This window comes from Thermothelomyces thermophilus, chromosome 1, assembly GCF_000226095.1.
Source record: "Thermothelomyces thermophilus ATCC 42464 chromosome 1, complete sequence".
Taxonomy (NCBI): Eukaryota; Fungi; Ascomycota; class Sordariomycetes; order Sordariales; family Chaetomiaceae; genus Thermothelomyces; species Thermothelomyces thermophilus.
Window position 1 is genome coordinate 595,388 of NC_016472.1, and position 20,997 is coordinate 616,384.

Genomic DNA, 20,997 nt, shown 5'->3' on the forward strand with positions numbered 1-20,997 from the left:
CATGGGATGCTACCCAGCTCAGAGGTGCCCCCTGGTCAGTCGGTCAAACGCCTGGAGAGATGTCGGAAGGTGCTGGTGTAATGTAGTCACATCACAGTTCGGGTTGCCAAGGTTAGTAGTCATGGGCGACTTCGACGGCGAGGGCGACGAGGATACTGGGGACTACCTCCTTATCACCAAAAGAACAGAATACTAAGCCCACAGAGTCCAAATACCTCTTGGCCGTCAATTACACAGAGAGTACTCGTCCTATGGGCAGATCTGTTCTGGGTTGCTCGAAACAGGCCCGTCATGACTTCTCAAGCAACAGGAGGATACTATTTCAAATTCCCTATATATATAGTTTCGAGTGCTCTTCGCTTCAGACACACCTTCCCCTGAGTGAGGATCCATTCAGTCTTACCTCCTCCAACGATAAACACAGGCTTGGGAGAAGAAGGGTCTTTATGGTACGAGCCCTCCCCCGTTTCTTGAGAGCCGTGGAAGAGAAGAACCAGGTAGCTTGGAACTTGCCAAACCAAGCATCTCTATGCCGCATTGAGCCTCTGGGATACATTGACTCTGGTACCTCGCAAGTTGTCGGCAAGGTAGCCTTTCATATCTGCCTCTACATGGGTTGTCGGTGTTGAAACAGGGCTCATCTTTTTCTGAGCAAAACCGTGCCGGATGAAGATGTGAGCAAGTCATTCTCGCATCCCGAGACTAACAAGCTCACCCTAGCGAAACAAGGTTAAAGGCCACATGCCATGCATTACAATCGATGTCGAACTCGACCGTCGCAACGACGGCTCGACCATTGGATGACAGCAAACTTGAAACAATGCCCTTCTACGAAGGAGCATTAGAGCACCAAGACGCAGAAGATGCTGTGTTTCTTTTTGGTTGCAAAAGATCCAGCAACAGCGAGGAGATTAGAGTTTACTCTACAACGTTGAACGGCCGAGATTGCCTCCCCTACCAGGCCTACCTACAACCCATCAAGTGACGGGATACGTTTCGACTCGAGAGCTATGGTGTAGCCAACACAATGTTTATTCCGAGTTATAGACCCGGTGCGCCGGATTTCGTTTGGGAGGATTGATGCGCCGTTGCGAAGGACAGATGCTGCCCCTTTACGAAGTCAACAAGGGCCCGAGAAAAAGGGGGGAAGGGGAGCCTAGCAAAACACACAAGGACACTATCCAAACCAAACAGTTTCCGGAGCGACTAGCATCAGTTTACGCAACAAATTGCACTTGGAGGCTCTTGGTACTCCGTAGGGACCTATTATACGTGTTTTGTACAGACATGTGCGTATATAGATACGTGTGAGACATGCCGCCCGTTGTGCTATGACATCGCTCGAAAGCCCTGTCGCATCTCCTCCACTACCCCCCGACAGTAGCATACCAGTATACGGAACAGCGTAGTGTATACGCATGAATGTCTCACTTCTTGTTGCAATGCATGAGCGAGAAAATAAGAGGAAAATAACCAATTGTTTAAAGGGGGGGGAGAGAGAGAGAGAGAGAGAGAGAGAGAGAGAGAGAGAGAGAAGGACAAGAGAGAAAGGGCAAAGGAACGGAAACAAAAAAAAAGGTTTCAGGCGGCACACATAAGAGACAAGACAAGATCTCACCTCGTCACACACGTCGTTGACTCTGCCGTTTCCTAGAGCGCATACACGTAGACGGCAAAGACCCCTAAATATACCACGCCCAATCAGTCGCTATCCCCACTTCGTATCGACTCATCCTCCCCACGCCGATCGGTGCCGATGAAGAGCCACGAAGGAATAAGAAAAGGATGAAAAAAAAGGGGGGGAGGGGGGTTTGGGCGCCTGCAGGCCGGGACTGGTGATGAGTCTCGACGGACGAGCTCGGCTTCCGACTCCATTGGATGTGTCGTACGAGAACCGTTGGGATTCTGGTGCCACTACTGTGGTCGGTTTAAAAAAAAAGAAAAGAAAAGAAAGGAAAACATAAAGGATTTGACGTAACCAAAACGGAGAACCGGCTCCCCTTAGGGAACCTACGCCAGAATTGGGGGGGGCGGGGGTATAAGGCCATACAACAGGATTAGACAACCACCGGCCAGCCTGGATGCCCTCGGTGGGCATGATTGTACATACAACACTAATGTGATCCGTACATAAGTAGGTAGGTGTGTATACACACACAGCTTCCTACCAATGTTGTGTGCCAAAGACTGCCTGGGTCGACGGGGTGGTCCTATGCTCTTCCTAGGGTCGTGTCTCGGTTTTCGCTTCGACCCAGGACGGGTGATTGCCGTCTTTTAGGACCCGAGGGAGAAGGCCGATTCCACTTCCCGAAGATAGACCCGGCCCGGCCCCTGTGGTCAGGGCTGCCTGGTTGTCGGTGAAGTGCACGCACGTACTGCAACACTGCGGAGTACCGTATGTACATCCCGTGGTGTAAACTAGACAGCCTCGTGTATGGACGTCTATACACGTATCTACACCGTTCTCACTGGGTAACCTATTCCGGGCCTCGATTCTGGTGAACGCAGGGCTATAGTATAGCAGTACTGAAGGTCAGTCAGTCAGCAAGACCGTACTGGACGGTAATGCACCAGTCTGGTCTCCTTGCGCAAGTGGTCGTTCTCGCTAGACAAATACTGACAGTTGTAATGGGGCCCCGTTGAACCGACGGAGGAGACGACGTCTCGGCTTTGGATGGGAGGACGCAAGACATGTCCCAGATCTACGCTTTGAAGCGGTTGTGTATCCATCTGTACTGTACCGTACATACCTAGGTATGTATGTACATACACAAAGACCATTGTGAGTGTTGGCGCCAAATGGTGTATCTTTGCCCAATCAAACTCCCCTCCGCGTCACAAACTTGTCGCAGCACAACGAGTCAACTTAGGATCACTTTCACACCAACCGGGCATTGAGTGTTGCGCGCGAGCAGTTGCCTAAGCAGACGGAGCTCTCTGCTCGCGTGGACCTGAGACATGCCCCGATGCAACTCAAAAGTACGCCAATCGATGGCCAGGTCTCTGGGGGTTGATGAGAGCTGAAAATCGAGCAACGCATTAGCGTGATGATGACGGTTGTGTCGAGAGGGTCTGCACAGGAGCGTGGGATCCGAGGGTTCCGTGTGCGTATGGACGGAGAAATCCGTAGGACACGCAACGCAGCACATACACTCCCAAAATATGTACGTATGTACTTCAAGGTCTCACATATTCTCGAGCAGGGACACGCCACATGGCTTCCGACGGACCTGAGACCTTGTGGCGTGTCCCTGCTCGAGAATATGTGGCTTGCCGGCCGAATGTGCAGTCGTATAACCTTACTATCGCGACCCGGGGTGCTAGGGGAGGGGTAGATCGATAAATGAGATTGCAGGGTTGTGGTGAAAGCCCTAAGAGTGATGCTTCTTTTCCACCACTTTGATTATTTCCAGCCGCTTCCGGATCTCCTACACGACACTAGTGTAAAACCATCGACAGAGACTTATCCCCGATCGGCACCCCAGTTCAAAGGGCAGGCCAACGGGAGCTGGCCATCGAAGCTTTGTGTCCTGTGCCGCTGACGACAAGTCGCAGCACCTCGGCTGTCCTGGTGTAGAGTTGGCATGGATGAAAGATCGGCAGGGTGGGTGGACGGTCCGTTGAATGGGTAGTTGAATGGGTAAGTTGAAAGCGGTGTGACGTGACCGTGGTGTGGTCAAGTGTGAGTGCGGTACTGTAGTGTATGTATGTATGTACTGTACGGATCCGTACATACAGTACATAGACTAGGCCTCTGGAGCGGTAGCTTCGTTCGCGAAACCGATCATTGCCTAACTCACCGATACGAGCGGGTGGTGCGCAACAATGGCAATCCTCGGATTTCCACACACGGCAGTGACAATTTCCCTCCTGCCTCTTGTTCGAGAAACTGTGATAGGAAAGGAGGAAAAGCTCACCGCTGATTCGGCTGCTGTGTTCCAGCTGATCCCCACTCCCCGGTTCCGTGCCACTGGATACGCCCGTGGGCTCGCATGATCTGCCCGACCTAGAACTATCCGGAGGAGGCGGAAAACCAGAATGGTGTTGTCAAACAAGACGGCGACTGCCATTTCTGTGCACTGCGCTACGCTAGTGTAGTTAGTCTGCTGCGGGGGATTTAGCTGAAGAAGACAAGTGGGAGGAGGGGAAGGGCCCCCAGGACTCTGGGTGCGAGGAATGGGAAAGATGATAGAAAAACGGCACACAGATCAACACACTATTACACTACACTACACTAAACTACGAAAGAAAAAAAATGCTTTTGCCAGCCACAGTCGCTCTTGCTTTGAGTTGGCTGCCTTGTGGGTCACGGCGGAAGCCGCAAAGGATCATAATCGGATGATTAGAGGCTCCGATGCATGCATGGGCTTGGGCTCCAGAGGATCATGGAAGGTGCAGGTGATGTGGGATCCAAAGCTGCCCCACATGCCCAATTTGGTCAGCCCGGCGGATCCCTGAGGGTCCGGATCTTCGGGGGCCCACCCGGGTCCGATCGAAAACTTGACACCGGAGCGAAGGCCGGCGGGGCCCGGGAAGAGACAAGCCTGTCCTTTGGTTAGAGCAACCAGTGCCGACTGATCTTTTCAAACAAAGGCAGTGCTAGAGTGTTCCATGATTTTCTGGAGGTTTTGATCCTGGTCATGGTGCAATGCATTTGATGACGAAAATGGATGCCCCCCACTATCCCCGGAGCCTGGGACTGCTCGGGCCGCTGGACTTCGATGGCGCAAGCCAAGTCTTGCAGTCTCACACACCCCGCAATCTGACCCAAGGGGCTGTCCGCAGAAAGCAGCCGCGCTGGGCAAACCGAGCGTACGAAGTAACCAACACGTAAGGGCATCCCTGTTGTGTGTTGATATCACGCCGGCTTTCTCTTTATGTATAAGCGAGACTCCGAGTTGAACACGCCTGGGTAGAAGCATCGCAGTATCACGACATACCATCCGGTCCTTTTTCCGGAACAGCATTCCTGAATTATCAGTTACACAGCTATGACCAGCTCCACAAAAAAAAAAAAAAAAGGTCCGACCCTAATTACCTATTAAATCCTCTAACTCTAACGATTCGAGATATTATCTTAGGTTATTAAGGTTACTAATTTAATTCGATTTACTAATATAATGACCTACTAGTGGTAGCAAGAGTAGCTCTAAGATTTATAACCTCTATTTACTAATTATATACCTATTATAGAAGGGATTGGTAAAGAGCTTTCGAGTTTAAACGAGTAATAGAGAGTTAATATTACTCTTTTTACTAAGAACTCTAGGAATTATATAATGCTCTAGAGCTAGATCAAGAAGACTATAGAACTATATCTCTATTATACTATTAGAGCTAGAAAGGAAAGGGGTATAAACGATAATAAGGCTATAATATAAGTGCTTTAAGATATAATTACTCCCTTAGAAATAGGTATATATATACTAATTATAACTTAGTATATTACCTGCCTAGATACTATTAAGCGCTTAGGAGTTAATCCCTAGTACTAGCTTTAGGAATTTAGTCTTATATTTAAGTAAGCGCTTTAATATAATATTCTAAAGGTAATAAAAAAAAAGAAAAGAAAAGTATAGTAAAAGCCAAAAAAAAACACCATTCTAAAGGGGAAAGGAAGAAAAAAACACAAATGGAGAACAAAATTTCCTTTCTTCCAAAATCAATTAACCATGTGGATACAGTCTGTCGGCATACCCCCTTTTATGACCCAAATTGTAAACATTTCCGCACCAGAAAACCATGATTAAGCAGAACCGATGCCGAATGCCGAATCAGATGCCATGCCCAGCCTTACATGATAACGCCTCGAATGCAACGACAAAAGGGCGAAAACAAGGTACAAGCGCCGGGAAGGAATTGTCTTCCGTAATCTTAGTTGGGCTGGTTGCGCATGGGGAAAAAGTACGACGGCATGGGCTCCACGTGCCAGTGCTTGACTCCGTGCTTCCTGAAGGCCGCATCCCACTCTGTCTCAAGCTCGCGGGGGATCGGCCATCCCTTCTCGGCGCTGCGGAGGCGCATGCGCACCAGGTGGCGTTTCTCCGTGGGTGCCTGCCCGTTAGCAAAACCCTCGCGGCGGTGCAGGATAGCCAGGTTGTTGATGAAATGCATATCTCCTGCCTGCGTTTGGATCTCCAACTGAGTGGCTCGGGCAATCGCTTCGATGGCATCCAAGGCCTCGATCTGACGCGCCGACAAGGATGGCAGGTTCCGGGGTCGAGGATGCGCTTCGCTCCCCATGAGAGCAGCGCGACCAAAGTTCATAATGAGCTTCGAGTCTTGGTAAAATATGACCGGACGGCATTGAAAGCGAGGCCTGGCCGAGTCCACTCAGTTGCCGCCCTCGGTGTGCCGGGGTGGTCAAGCAAACTTACAGAGCAAAGGGCCAATCAGACCGGGCCAGTGTACGGATCACGTCGGGTCTTGTAGCCGTCAGGACGTTGTAAACCGTATAAGCCGAGGCGATGATGCACTTGCCGCCCGTCGCGGCTGTGCTGCGCGTCAGCCAGCTAACGACATCGCCGGCCTCTTCGTTGTGGAACGTCTTTAGAAAGTAGTCATGTGTGGTTAGTAAATAGGCACACCCAAGACACACACTCGCGTAGATGAGACGCGGGCCTATTGGACGACATAAGTGACGACTCACAATTGCTTTGGTCGAGTGGCGGTGGTGGTTGGCCGCTCGCTTGGTGCTGTTGTCCGCGACGATATGGACTGCGCAATCATCAGCAAGGCTCGCTGAAGAGAGAGAGAGGACGCGTTCTAACTCACCAAGCATGTTTCCACGCTTGTCCTGGCGCCCACGCTGTTCAGCAATATACGATTGGACGCCGAGGTAAATCAGAGTCAAGTCCTCCACGCTGTACGAGGCAGGATTGATGCCACGGATAACACAGAAGCCCTTGCCGTTGTGAACGTCATCGCTGAGCTCCCTGAGCTTTGGACCAAGGGTCGGGAGCGGGAAGTTGGCAGCTTCCACAAGGTCACCGTCCTGACCGAGAGCTGGCCAGACGTGTTAGCGGCAGACGAAACCAGTCGGGAAACTGAGGGGGAAACACTTGCACTTGTAGCTCTCGAGGGCAGACTTGATCTCGGCAAGGTGGACATCACTCAGGACCATGATATGGTCGGACGAGCCCTTGAAGTCAGAACCGGTCCAGGCTAGCTTGTGCCGGAGCTGGTCTGGGAAGCCGGCCGGGAGAGCGGGAGCATCCGTATTGGTCCTGGCGAACAAGGCCAATCCGGGAGCGTCAACGACCGGAGCAGTCACCACGGTGGACATGTTGATGATGTAATCCCTATTTACAGGTCAGAACGTTGCAACAGACGGGGCGTATGGGCCACTAGAATTGATAGCAGAGAGCGAAGCTCGCAGAGACACACGAGATTCTCACCTCGAAACGAGAAGGTAGTGATCGGCAATTGGGAAGATGCGTGCGCCGAGGGAACCGTATTAGTTTCGTGTCGCAATCTGGCGGACAACTTCTGGACAGAAGAAGGCCTGAAGAAAGAGTGGACGGACAGAACGAGACTTGGTTAGAGTAGTGTGAGTTTTCAATGCCTCATGGTCGAGCGGAAGACGGGAGCGCCAGCCGGCTTATGTAGGCGTCGAGGGATACCCTTCCAGGAGCAGCAAGACAGACCCCCCGGTAGGGAGAAAGAGCAAACACGCGAGTTGTACCGGCAACTACCAGCCCGCATGCCGTCCTCTTTGTTGGCTGGCGAGGACAAGTGCAGACCGGCTGCCAAGGACGCGCGAGATAGACAGGGCCGTTCCGCGCAGTCGACCGTACGGTAAGAAGAAAGAACGAGTGGGATTCCAGCTAGCGGTAACACTGAAAAGGCTAGGAGCAGCAGGTACCCAGGCCAGACGGGAGGTAACTCTTGTCCCCCTCCCCCTGAAGAGAGGGTGTAGAGCTAGGTTCCGCCACTCCAGCTTCAGCAACCGACTCGGGACGGGATGGTACGGCGGGTAACCAAGGTGGTAAAGGGCAGTCCCGGGTTCGACAGCTAAGACCAAGCTCAACACAGGAAGGCGGTCGTCTCAATAGGGTGGGAGTCCCGAACGCGGGAGCTTCCGTCACGGACCGGGGGGGAAAGGAGAGACAAATGTCTAGGAAGGCGGGTGTGTAAGGAGAGAGGCAGCGAGACGGATGGCCACACCCATCAAAACTGCCGTCTCGGCTAGATGCCTTGGTTTTTCGCGCCTGTGTTCTGCGTTGATGGGGTCACTGACGCGGAGGGGGGCTAAGGGAGCAGAGAAGAAAAAGAACGACTCAAAGGCGAAGGGATGGGCGGTGCCATAGCATTCGGGAAGTACCGTGACTTCTCACATAAAGTAGTAGAAGTATCAGGCACGAGCCTGGGCATCATGGAGCGGCAGGGGACTAGGTTTGCCATATACCACCTAGTCCAACTAATGGCGTCGGCCTGCAGCAACATCAATCGCCCGGGGAAGCGGGAGCAAGATCGAGACCCGCCATCGGAGACACTAACGTGCCAGGTAATGCACTGCCTGCATAGGGCGGCCCCAAAAGGCCGGGGTTGGCATGCCGATGACGGGTCGTACGTAATATTGTAATGAGACCGAGATTGAGAAGCACCGCTGAATGGATTGGACCCAAAGCTCTCAATGCAGTGATCTCGGACGTTATTGGTGCTGGAGAGCGCGTGGCGCGAAAAGTCAAAGATAGAAAAAAAATGGAGAACTAGGGAAGAAGGAAGCTTCAAAATTGCGGTGGACACAGATGAATGCGCGGGCCGGGAAGGGGATCGATTCGGCGAGCTCTGTCATACCACAACAAAGGCAACACCAAGGGTACCCAAAGAAAGGAACCTAAACAACGTTGGACGCAAATGGAAAAGACTGGCAGTTAAATCTGCAAGCACCGGGGAGAGGCAAACTGCACCCTGGGGTGTGATTCGTCGAGAATTTAGGTTGTGGCTTCCTGGGTCAAGACCATCCACCACCAACGCGTTCTGCAGGATAAAGCACACGGCAGGTGCAGATGTCGATAGTGGGACAACAGGATTCATTGGCGCGCGCATGGCCCAGCTGCAACGGAACCGAAGAGAGTCTGATGTTCGAAGAAGACCCTCCCTGCCGTTGGAAAAAAAAAGGAAAGAAAAGAAAAGCAAAAAGAAGTCTGGCTCGGGAGAGGCTTGAGAAGCGCAGGGGGAAGAAAAAAACTGAAAGATTTGATAGAACAAAAGCCTCTGGCCACACCCGAGCTATCTGACCTCGCAAAATCTCATGGAGGATACGGACGGAACGGGAAGGGTCCATACCCAAAAATTTTCCCGTTGCGCTGCAGGTGGTTTTGTACGACAGAGGAACTGCCCGAGCGGCACACCACTTGCAGGATGTGAATAGGCGACAAGCACACAGCCGTTGCCGAGTGATGCTCTTGGATGCGCTTGCTCTCGACCTCAAGATAGCTTCGCGCGGTAGCTGGCCACGTGTGAGAAAAAAAGAGAAAAACGATTCCGCCTCGGTCGCGGTGGGACAAGAAAATGCGTCAAAAAACGATCCGATTGTGGTTAGAGAGAGAGGAGTCGGTCTGGTCTGGGCAATGGGTTGAGGCGGCCGGTGAACGAATGAGACGAGAATGGAAAGAGAGAGAATCACAAACGTAACTCGAAATTTCACATGGGCTCGGGATGCCTTTTTGGCTATCTGCCGCCAGCCGTCGTTCGACTCAACTATCGACGACGCTGCGCTGCGAAGTTCCAGCCAGCCATTGAATATCACACCAGGGACTGGAAGCGCAGATCGGAATCGGATGAGAGAGATCTGTGTTCCCTCTCCACAAGATCCCTGACCCCGGCTTGATGGACGAGCTATGCAACTCGAAGGGTGGAGTACTGTACAAGCAACAAGACGATCTGCACAGTCGCGTTCCGCTGGAGCAAGACGCCGTTCCGCGATTGGTTAGCTGCGGCTTCGCAGCACGAAGGTGCGCCCCAATGCAAGCGGGCCTGCAGGCCAACGATTTCCGGAGGGGGCTCGAATGACTTGGTGTGGAGTGTAGCGTTTCCTCGGGCGGGCCCAAATAGAGACTCGCACGACACTCTCAGGCAGGTTGTACGATTGTGGGAGAGGAAGATTGGGGAACACGTTGGATTCTGTCAGGTATGCACTCCGTACAGTACATATCTCGTATCTCGCGGCACAACCGTCGTGCCTGGAATCCAGTTTGGGAACCATCCCGGCTGCCAGCGACCGCTTCTCTCATCGGACAAACAGCCAGCGCCAGAACCTTATGTTGCTACCACTTCCAACCCACGAATGATCCGTTCAGGCGACTCATCTCACGACCCTCTCCTTCGGAACTCCAACACCCACCCAACAACCGACACCATGAGGCCAGACGGAAAACCGCACCAAACGCCTAGTCTAACCCAAACGGAATATTTATGCCATAGTTCGTGGTTGCCAGTTGTGCTCAAAAAGCTGCGACACGTAGTAGTACTCGTGTTCGTATTCGTCATGAGCCCACAACTTTTCCCACTCCTCCTCTAGTCGAAGCACTTGCCTTAGCATCGTCCTCAGTGTGTTATAGCCAAGTCGAGCTGACTTACTCTTCTTTGCAACCGATTCCCTGACGAAGTGAACGAATGCGAGCGCCTCGTCGTCAAGTTCCGCCAGAGTTTGCAAGTCCTGATCTTTGCACTCGCGAGAGAACGGGTATATAGCTTTGTTACAGTAGTGGAAGTAGGCAAGCAACGTATTCGCCCCTACACACCGTGTCAATATCGAGCCATCGCAGCACAAGCGTTGCAGGTACTTACCCAGGTTATATTCCTTAACATTAGCCTCTCGTGCAAACCGCGTCTGCCGACGGTGAGTGTTGGCTATGTTCTTCGCTTAACCTTTAGAACGTCGGGGGAACTCACCGGTAGTCCATGCTTTCTGGCATAGTCCGCATCATGCTTGGTTATGAGGGCGATGTTGTGCAACAGGATAAACGTTACCAAAAATGTCGTGAGCCACGTCTTTTGCTTCTTTTCCTGCGTCATCTTCTGCAGCTCCTCGAGCGTCTTGCGGCGAAGACGAGGCTGAATCTGGTGGATGATGACCGAGTCGATTTGCGCGCCCATTACGGGTGGGAGAGGGATCTTCCCGTGCAGCGGGCTGTCCTTGTCGTCGATAATGTTTCGTGGCATGCCCAGGGTGTCATCGCCGACGATTTCGAATGATTTCGTTGTCAGTCGGACCGACATCCAAAGTTCGAAAGTTGCGACCAGCAGACTCCTTTCTGACTGCGGCGTTGAGCGGTTCTGCGCCAGTTTGATGGCAAGAAAGTAAGTTCTCGAGAGGAGTTCGTCCCGTGAGCTCAGCAGGTGCTTGCAGCAAGCCCCTAGACTCGTCCGAATGTACTTGTCGAAGCTGGCCTTGGCGTCATCCATGTTGACAATGGCATAAGTCGGGATCTGAACTTCGTGCCTCCGGCCATCTTTCGACACCCAGGACCTCTTGACCTTGTCGCCCTGCTGAGGCTTGAACTGCCGAACCTGCAGCTCCACTGACCGGCCAGTGTAGCCCTCTGTGACCCGAATGACGCGCGGCTGTGACGGTTCCCAGCTGCCAATGTCGTCCATCACGCTATCTTTCCAGCGACTGGTCCACTCCTGTCCCTTGACTTGACCAGGCTTAAACAGCTTCACGTCCGTGATTTTCAGCCGTAAACAGTTCAGCCGGTACACCTTGGCACTGCTGGCAATTTTCTTGCATGACAGACACGGGCCTTTCTCGTTTTCCGGATCAAGGTTGCACTATTGTGAGTTAGTTCGGACATCTTCTCAAACGAGTGCGAATTGCCTCACTCGGATGCGCTGCATTCGGCAACGAATGCAGCTGCCCATCTTTCTGGTCAGGGCTGTTTTCTCTCGGGAATCTTGGTCCTTGAAAGGCCCGCGCTTGACAGGTGCCGTTCTCTGGGCAGGGAAGAAATCCAGAACGGGAGAATCATTCTGTGTACTCGCATTCTCGATCCTCGACACAACATCGAAGCATTGGACTGAATGGAAGCGCGGCGGCGGATTCATGACAATACCGTGTCCATTGAAAGGCGAGGCGTCACTGCTGCCAGCGTATGTGACTGGCACGGCGCCTGTCTGCACCGGGGCATAGTGCTGAGGTTGACCTCTAAGGGCCGAGACGCAGTGAGCACCGTCAGCGTTGCCGGCTGCCGACACGATCGGGTATATCATCTCTTCCCGACTGGTAGCTGGCTGCAGACCTGTGATCCGCTCGGGTTGTAGCGGAGGATAGTTTGGGAGGTACTGAGCCATCAGCGCGGGATCATCGCATGGGAAAAGGGAAGAAGGTTCCGAAATGACCGGCGGAGTGACCAGAGCGACCTGGGCTTGAGGTTGCACCGAAACCACGGTAGTATCCAAGCCCGGCGACCCATTATCATCATACTCATACGACGTACGGGCCAGCAAAGGTTGATATGCTGATAACCGTAATTAGCAACACAACTGCATGATCCTGCCACGCAGCACGACGCGTGAGAAAACCTACAAGATTGAGGCTCAAACGGGGGGCACATAGAGAAGCTCGCAAAACAGTCAGCTAGCCGCGCACCAGTCCATCCTGATCCAGAGTCTGTGCCCGGAAAAAGGCCTTGGGATCCGCATCCTGAGTTTAAACCATCGTCTGCCTGGGCGACCGTCGTGTCCTTTTCTTGCTCGTCGGAGTACGATTGTGTCGGCATCTGGCTGCTCGAGCTCAATCGGGGTTTCTTTGAGAAGTGATGAGGGGTATCCTGATCCAAGTGCTGTGGTGGGTTGTTGTAGTACGGGTAGTGATGGTTGCTGAGATCCAGGAGAGCGTCTACAGGTTGGTTAAGTATCAAGGCCGCTTGTTCTAGGACATACTGCTGAGCTTCCGGTCGTGTCAGAGAGAGAGGGCTAGAGGGAGGCAGCACATATGGTAGAGAGCCTTGATCCAGTATATACCGGTGGTCGGCTGGCAATGAAAGGTTGTTCAGTAGGGCTGGCGAGTAGGGCAGGCTATAGAACATAGACTCCGTAGGCGCCTCCTCGTGCCCGTAGGCTCGCCGTTTCCTGATATTTGTGTTCTAGAAAAGCATGGTCAGTTCACCGCACCCTTGGCGAATCAGGGGGGAAGGCTGAGGACGGGAAGCGGACCGGTGAGCTAGGTTGCAAGAAGAGATGGCAGGACGGGGCAGGGAAGAGAAACCGGGGAGAGCTGAACGGGGGGTGAACAGTGAAATTGGGTGAGAATATGGGCCGAAACAGCCACCAGGATGATCGTTGAATGCTGCCATGCACGATGCCGCCTAGCCCCGAATAAGAAAAACAAAGTCCTTACCATGGTGAAGACGTGCCGGGGTTGCTATATCGGGCAGGGTGGCAAGGCTCGAGAGGAGCGTCGACCGAGGGTGCACGTGGCGGAGAAGTTCCCGGTCTGCAAGGGGGAAACAAGGGAATGTGCATAGCCAGCACCCAGAGAGTGTTTTTGGAACGACGAGAGAGCGAGTCGCTCCGAAGTCACAGCCGTACGGAGAAGGGGGGGAGTGAACAGAAGCCCAGGCCCGAGCATGTCACAGATGCGCCATGGCAACGAAGGAAGCGAGACAGCCTGGACAAATGCGTGCGAGGGCGGAGCAGGCGCACCTGAGAACGGTACCTGATGCAGTTGGGGGGCGGCAGACACAAGCTGCCTGCGACGAGGCGGCGAGGAGGGGTGGGGTTGTAGCAAGATCGGGTCGAAGCAGGGGGGTAGGCACAGGCCAAGGAAACGGCCGGGAGACGGGCAAGTAACTAGCGTGAATTGCCCGCTGCTCGAGCTGCCACCACACTCAGAGCCGCGCCCAGCCTCGGAGGCTTCGGCCAGTGGCTGCGGCTGCTGATGGAAGTCGGATGCCGTGCCGTCCCGCGCCCGTGCCGGACGAGACGCCGATGTGTTCGGAGCAGGTAGGAGCTTCGGGCGATTGCTGCGACAGGTGCCGGGCGACACGACACTGCGGCCTAACGCCGAGTTTGAGATTGACTCGGGCTGCGGCGCCGGAAGCTGGGGCTGTGGCCTCGGGCGGCGGTTGACTGACTGGCGAGCAGCTCTGGGCAGTTTGACCGGCCCAGTTCCAACAATGGAAATGAGCTATTTCGGCAGGGAAGATCCGACTCCGTTGCTTTCGGTGCCAGGTGCCCGCTGCCCAGCCGCTGCGCGTTGCGTGTTCAAGTTGCGTGTTGCCCAATGGTGGCTGGTTGCTGCGGCGCGAGGGGAAGCAGGTAATACGGGCGATGTCTCACGGCACAGGCCGAAATGGGACGGTGACTGTTGCGCAGTGGAGTCCAGAACAGCCGGTGAAGAATGCTATTGTCTTGTTTGCTGGCAAAGGGAGCAATCGGTGAGCGTTGCGACGAGATAAAGTAAAGAGGAAAGATTCACCGGTCGTGGGGAAGGTGCGGCCTGACCACGACTTGCCCCTTCACCCTTGCCTGTTCCTGGTTGACGAGTGGCAGGCGCGGCCAGTGAGGGGAGCAAATCTGACCAGGGGAGTGCAATTGCGGCAAAATGAGGTGCGACGGGTACCTGGTCTGGGCTCGTCTCGCAGTCACAGCAGAATTGGTCACCAGGCCACGGAATGGAACGTTCGAGCGTCCAGTTCCTTTCTCGAGTCGCACAACCTTGCAAGGCTATCAAAAGTACTTGTATGTCCGTTGGGCTGTCACTCTCCTGCCCACCACACTCGGACTGATTTCGTCGGTCTGGTTGGGACTCGATTCGAATCCAGCGCTGGGTGCCGGACACCCCCACTTCTCCATGCGCAGTTGCTTACCAGCAGAAGCAGGTATGATTGCAGGACGGCATGCCAAACGGTGCCGCGAAGGTCGTGAATCTGGCCGACTTGCCAATGAAGTCGCTTTTAGCAATCGTTGCTTCATGGTCAGATACTCTCCGTATCCCGGTTAAACCGACCGCGCGGGACCTTTATCCCAACCTCGCGACCAATCGCAGGTTTCGGAAGCAGCGGGGAAGCTTCTAGCGCGTGGGCTCGGTGTATGTACCTCACGCGCTGGGTGGTACAACGCGAGCTCGTGCAATGGACTTGGCGACAGCGGTTTCCCTGCCAGCGTGATCAATAAAAAAGTGTCGAGAAGTGCTTCGTACCAATTCTTGGACTGATAACCATCTTACGGTCAAAGAGGTTTGATGGCAAAGGGTTGCGCACACTTTTCTTCCCAGACTCTCACGGAGGGCCAACGCTCACACCGCTTAGTGGAGTCGCCATCTGGCACTCAGGAGAGCAAGCAAGGCGGACCGGTTACCCGGGGCTTTGGAGCCCAGCTCCCGCTCGATGTTGCGCTCGCGAGCATTCCAAAAGCTCATCAACGTGCACAGGAACGATATTGAAACTTCGCGGTCTCGCCATCTCACCTGACAGCCACACATCCTTTCGTGTTTTACATTCTCGGGAGAGATAACAGCTCCGCTCTCACATGGGTGCTGGCTACTGAGCAGGGCAATAGGAATTGTTCCGACTCAGCAACGGATTATGCAAGACTGACTTGCAGCAAGAGATGCGTGGCCGCAAGGCTTTCTACTAACTAGCCGACTACGGTTAGTTACCGGGACCCCCACACTTCGCACGTCCAAAGGACCCGGGTCTGACGCCATCGGATTGTGCTCAGCCTAACATTTAGACGTCCGCATAACTTCGTCTCCACCAGCCCGTACTTGAAAAGGGAAACCGAACCAAGCCTGGCCATTCGCACAAAACTAGGCTGGACGTCTCTCGTTTGATGATCTTTGGATGATCTTTGGCTGGGTACGAAGTGCCTAAGGTGCTTACTAGGCCGAGTTTTTTGTCCGCCTGGATAGATAGTGTACGGAACACGGAGTACTGGACACAACACCCACCTTCGAGTTCTCTTCAGGTCGTCTGATATATATGATCGGACCGAGCGGTTCGGGCTCGGGATCAGGTCCATCCGCTAAGACAGCCAACGGCCTACGGTTTATATAAGCGCAGACCACCTCCTTCGAGACGAGAAACTCCGTCATCCCTTGAACTTGCTGCCTCTCCAGGTTCTGGTCTTGAAAGGGCAGGGACCGGAATCACACCGATCACTGATTCGGCGTGAAAGAAAAGGGCGGGAGTGCCGACCCTGATCCTAAATGTGCCATTTCGACGTCAACGGACGAGGGAGCGCAGCCGAACTCCGGAGGAGGGGAGGAGGGGAGCCAATAGTTATCAGTGACGGGCGCTTTCATTTACCAATCCGACCACTCGACCGAGACCATTTGAAGTGCTGTTTCTCTCTCTCCACCCCACTACAATGGTTGGTGCTGACACCCCCAGGACCCTGCTCACCGGTCAATATAGCCTTGCAGATATAGCGGGTCCTGCCTCACTCGGGAAACGGGTTCTGCAACCGACAACACAACAAGTCCTGAAGTGCACAGATTACATACACCGGTGCGTGTGCGCCCGTATGTCCAGATTACATAGTATATACGGAGTACAGTACAGACACTTCAATCTTTCATCCACCATCCCACGGCTCACCTTTCCGCGCGGCCTTGGCGGGAGTTGGAGGGGGCATCAGCCAGTCCCCGCGCACGAGCACCGACTACGGGCGCTCCGGACGCCTTCGAATGGCGCTCACTCACCAGCCTTAAAGCATGATACGAAAATCGTTGTTTTGCTCCCTGTTCTCGGCCAAATGAGTAGTCAGTTCTCGGCTGCGGCTCTCGAAAGGAAATTGATCGTGCGACAATGGGACTGTCACAGGTGACTGGGGAGCTCTTTCTGCCTTTGGAAGTGCGGATGCCGTTGATTTTGGGGGGGGGGGTTGTCTGCAGATTGTCCTCTGGGGCCTGTCTGGCTCTTGACAGGGCACTCCTATTTTCTTTAAATATGCAGTGAGCCGACCCTGCCGCTGTCGGCGGTTTGGTTGCCAGCGTTCGAAGCAAGTAGGACCATACCCGCAAAGTGTGTTGTCGCTCAGCCACAATCATATAACTCTCGGATCCTCAATGGCTGTGAGTTTTAGAGCATCAGGCCGTCATGGCTCGAAACAGGAACCCAACCCAAAAGGTAAGGCATCGTCATCCGGTCCTCCCGAGCATGATTTGACCCCAAGAGCTCAGTCAATGCTGCCATCATTTTTGGGTCTTGAGAATCGCAAGACAGTCGATGTTTCTCTGCCCGTAACCCTGCCTTTGCTTTATGCATGGCCGCAAATGCGTTTCGCGGTCGATCGTGCAGTTCGGGGCTGAATGATGTTCTTGGCGACTAATCGTTGAGACAATGCATTCCGAGTCACTTGTCTCAATGTACTAATTGCCTCGGGAAGGGTGACAGAGAGCCTCCAGCAAATTACTTCACTGCGAGCCAGCATCCCCGCCTAAGCACCTCTGTACTGCATATGCACAGTACATACGGTATATGCCACATGGCTGATGGTAGGTTAGTCGATGGTGAACACACTTCCTCCACCGGGGACGAAATCGGAGGGGGCAGGAGGGGGCAGACGCATTGACGAATGCAGGATGTGGTTTCCTTCTCATGAGAGTATTTGGAGCTTACGAGACGAGTACACAGTGACGCTCCAGCGGCAACTCTGATTACTTTTCTCAGGTTCTTTCGTTCTCTCCGATGTTCAGAGCTGTGGCGATACAGGCAGGCGCGTGCCGTGCCCGAACAAACTACCCCGTACCATAGTATGCTGAAAGGTGCGAAACCATCGCGTTCTCCAAGCAGAGATGCCCGAGCCCAACTTTGCTTTCGCATCTTTCCCAACTTCCCATTCTCAAACAACGGCAACGCTTTCTGTTCCATGCGGCGAGCACGAAAAGCACGCCGCTCTGCTTCGACTATTATAGGATTTGGGTTGCTGGGCATGCAGAAGCCATGCAGCAAGCAACCTGGACCCGGAACTGGCTGCCCAACTTGGCCGATCATGTTACTTCTTTATGCGAGGAGGTGGAGCGGTGCCTGCCAACTGCCTACAGGGCGCGTTAGCGCCCTAAGTTTTCGAAGTTCAGACGGCCATCTATCGGCAGAGAAGTCGATCATTGACGTACTAAACCCCTCGCAGCATCTCGAGCTAACCTCCGGCCCGATCTTGCCCTGCTACCGGACACGGACTGCACAGCCAATCATAATCGGGCAAAGTATTTCTCGGTTGACTGGCTTGAACTATTCATCAGGCCATAAAATAGAAAATTCTTTTTGGTTATTTCGAAGTTCAATGAGCGCCCGAGGTGGTCAGACTCTACCTTATTCAGAAGGCACTCCCACGCGGATTTTCGTTCTAGGCTTGAGCTGCTGCGGTTCTGCATGACGTGTTGGGGTCGAATGGAAAGCGCGGACAGGCCTCCATCTTTGTCGTTCAGAGCAGAACCAGCAGGAAAGCGCGCCGCGGGGGCGCCTGTGTTGAGACCGTGCCGGTCACGGTGTCTGCAGGCGGAAGCCGCGTCTATCAGTCCTCACCTGCCGCGGCATGACTACCGTGGCCCCGACGGAAAGTTGCAGCCCTGGCGAGTCCCCAAGGCAGCCCACTCGACCGCTCGGGAGGTGAGAGGCATAGCGGGCACTCAACGCTGGGCATCGGGCTGCTTCCGCTACAAGTTCCTTTTCTGCTCGAAGTTGTGCCGTATTTGCGATGAGAGCCACGACCCGTCGTGCTCACTGGCTCGCTTTCTCGTCGTTTGTCGAACCGTCCCTCCCTCTCCAGCCAAGTCGTTCTGCTCATCTGGCTCGACTTTTTGCAGGCCCTGACTGGCTCGAAAAAAGCCTTGTTCCTTGGCCATGGAGTTAAACTCGGCCTTGATACACGATGTGATCCATCCCACGGCAGCCTTCACCCAGAACCCGTTGGTCAAGGACGGATCTAGGGCGCGTCCCGAGTTCGTCCTATGGGAGGATTCTCAGCTTAACCCAAAGAACCGGCTCGATAGCCTCGAGTTCCCTCAGCCTGCCCTGTTTCGGATTGACGGCTGCACCGGTCTGGGCACCCAGTACTATGCCGTGCCCCTTTTCCTCTCCCACGTGCCACCGATGCGCCTCGATGTTTTCATTCCCGAGCAAGCAGTGGCTTCGCCTGTCCTTCGCGAGCTTCTGGATCTGAATGTCGCCTTCCATACCAAAGACGCCACAAGACTCCGTCGACTTGGGATATCCAGATACATTGTCCGCGCCCTGCAGAACTGGATCGCAGAACGCGGATATGACACGTACTCGTCGCTGGTTCCGGGCCTGCCGTTTGGCTCCCGCATCATCTTTGAAGCCCTCCATTTCGATATTCGCAAGACAAAGATCTCTGTGGTGCCGACGTACTACGTGGAGCGACAGCTGCTCGGGGTGGCCAACCTGAGCGAGAGTCTCGGGCTTGCCCCTGAGCTCCTCCCTGAGGCCGTCGACATTGCGAGCTTGAGCACCGTCCAGGAGCTGTACGACAGTGTGTGTCTTGTGCGCATGCGGAAGCGGAAAGCGTGCCAGGGGGGCGACGGCCTGTGGATCTTCAAGGCCCTAACCAGCAACACCAAGTATCTGTTCGTCGAACTGCGGAATCTCCTGCTGATGGAACCCCATCCAAACATCATATCGCGGCCCCAGTATCTTGTCACCAAGCGCTGTTTGTTCGGCGGCAAGACGGCGGTGGCTGGCTTCCTTGTGCCGTATCATGAGCATGGCAGTGTCCGAGACAAGCTCCCCCTGATGCGAATCCATGGTCATCTCAAGCTGGAACAACAGGTCAGATGGGCGTCACAGCTAGCCTCGGCTGTGCTCCACATTCATGAGCGCGGTGGCATGTTCTACTCAGACTTGCGGCTCGATAATGTCGTCCTATCGGCCACTAACGACCTTGTCATGATCGATTTCGAGCAGCGGGGCGTCTGGTGCGAGTTCGCCTCCCCCGAAGTCAACGCCATCGAGTACGTTCGAATTCTGGCCAGCGACGAGCCGGATGACGCAAACCCGGGCATCCCTGAGGAGACTCGTGGCCACTTCGCCGCTCGACTCAACCGGATCCTCCCCGATTGGGATGTCTTGCAAGCATCAGAAGACTATTCGGCTCCGCGCCCGCACGGGTATTCCAACTACAACATTGCCTGGCTTGCGCTAGATGAGGCCGAGCAAGAGTCCTCAATGGTGTACATGCTCGGCCGCGTCTTGTGGTGTATTTTTGAGGGTCAGAGCGCGCCGAACAAGGCCGCCGTTTGGCAGTCGTACCGCTACGAGCCGGACATCGAGTTCCCCTCGTTTCGCCTGACGCCAAGCGGGTTGAGGGACCTCATTGATCGTTGTACGAGGGGCAGGCGTGAGGTGCTCTCCAGCTCGATCGTGAGGCAGGCTGGCAGACTTGTACTGCGGGGCAAGGAAAGCAGCACCGCCGAGGACGTCCTCAGGGTGGCTCGAGAGTGGTGGCAGGCTGAGGTCAAGGCAGCGGAAGAGTTTCTTGACATGCGGGAGGAGCGGAAAACGAGAGGGACATGGGATGGCAATTACTTTGGACGGCCCAAATTGAGGGAGGTATTGGCCGAGTTGGAACGGTTCCAAGAAGGGTACGACGCTGCCTCCAGGCCGGCCTCCCCCGACTGAAGGGACTCGACATTGTGGGCGAACGCTCGATGTTCGGGAGCATCAAGGCCGAATGCGAGAGCGGTAACGACCAGCGTTCAGCAGGCGTGCCTACAAAATCCTGACCGGATGTGCCTCGAGATCTCCAGGGTGTAGCTTTATGCAGAGAGAGGGAAAAAGGTCTCCAAAAAAGGCATGTGTACCCTCTGAACAGCTGTTCCTTGGCACCGAGGGCTTCCTCCCCAATCGCCGCGTTTTCGTATGTCGGTCGGTATACCGTAGAATAGGGAGGAACCGAAATAGGTAGGTGGGCAGGCGCGCATAATCCGCCAGTGCTTCGAGTTGTCGCACAATGCTGCTTGGATCTACGCTCAGCTGAAGACAATGTTCAGCGACTTTGCTTATTGTTAATGCTGCTCGAATGCGCTCT

General features: G+C 54.2%; 3 protein-coding genes across 3 annotated transcripts; 1 reads left to right on the forward strand and 2 right to left on the reverse strand.

Annotated features, from left to right (window-relative positions):
- Nucleotides 1-5,578: 5,578 nt before the first annotated feature.
- Nucleotides 5,579-6,881, reverse strand: MYCTH_2294173 (uncharacterized protein). The gene is made up of 3 exons (XM_003658375.1): nucleotides 6,650-6,881; nucleotides 6,378-6,547; nucleotides 5,579-6,319 (listed from the first exon to the last, which is right to left on the reverse strand). Exons 1-3 carry the CDS (start codon nucleotides 6,779-6,781, stop codon nucleotides 5,875-5,877), a joined length of 747 nt encoding a protein of 248 aa, XP_003658423.1. The 5' UTR covers nucleotides 6,782-6,881; the 3' UTR covers nucleotides 5,579-5,874.
- Nucleotides 6,882-10,028: 3,147 nt separating this feature from the next.
- Nucleotides 10,029-13,313, reverse strand: MYCTH_2294181 (uncharacterized protein). The gene is made up of 7 exons (XM_003658376.1): nucleotides 13,162-13,313; nucleotides 12,533-13,091; nucleotides 11,830-12,464; nucleotides 10,900-11,778; nucleotides 10,795-10,837; nucleotides 10,585-10,740; nucleotides 10,029-10,521 (listed from the first exon to the last, which is right to left on the reverse strand). The coding sequence occupies exons 2-7, from the start codon at nucleotides 12,723-12,725 to the stop codon at nucleotides 10,418-10,420; spliced, it is 2,010 nt and encodes a 669-aa protein (XP_003658424.1). The 5' UTR covers nucleotides 12,726-13,091; nucleotides 13,162-13,313; the 3' UTR covers nucleotides 10,029-10,417.
- A 5,247-nt stretch (nucleotides 13,314-18,560) lies between these two features.
- On the forward strand, nucleotides 18,561-20,656 carry MYCTH_2294188 (uncharacterized protein). Its single transcript, XM_003658377.1, has one exon. The coding sequence runs from the start codon at nucleotides 18,795-18,797 to the stop codon at nucleotides 20,586-20,588; it is 1,794 nt and encodes a 597-aa protein (XP_003658425.1). The 5' UTR covers nucleotides 18,561-18,794; the 3' UTR covers nucleotides 20,589-20,656.
- Nucleotides 20,657-20,997: the final 341 nt, after the last annotated feature.

Excerpts from the sequence above, each read along its gene's own strand:
- MYCTH_2294173 (XM_003658375.1), bottom strand. The coding sequence starts at position 6,781 with ATGCTTGGTGAGTTAGAACGCGTCCTCTCTCTCTCTTCAGCGAGCCTT. Across the intron at positions 6,548-6,649 it reads GCCACTCGACCAAAGCAATT|ACGTTCCACAACGAAGAGGC; the intron begins GTGAGTCGTCAC and ends TACTTTCTAAAG. Across the intron at positions 6,320-6,377 it reads TCTGATTGGCCCTTTGCTCT|GCCTCGCTTTCAATGCCGTC; the intron begins GTAAGTTTGCTT and ends GGACTCGGCCAG.
- MYCTH_2294181 (XM_003658376.1), bottom strand. The coding sequence starts at position 12,725 with ATGCCGACACAATCGTACTCCGACGAGCAAGAAAAGGACACGACGGTC. Across the intron at positions 11,779-11,829 it reads GCCGAATGCAGCGCATCCGA|TGCAACCTTGATCCGGAAAA; the intron begins GTGAGGCAATTC and ends AACTCACAATAG. Across the intron at positions 10,522-10,584 it reads GGAATCGGTTGCAAAGAAGA|AGGAGGAGTGGGAAAAGTTG; the intron begins GTAAGTCAGCTC and ends TGCTTCGACTAG.
- MYCTH_2294188 (XM_003658377.1), top strand. The coding sequence starts at position 18,795 with ATGGAGTTAAACTCGGCCTTGATACACGATGTGATCCATCCCACGGCA.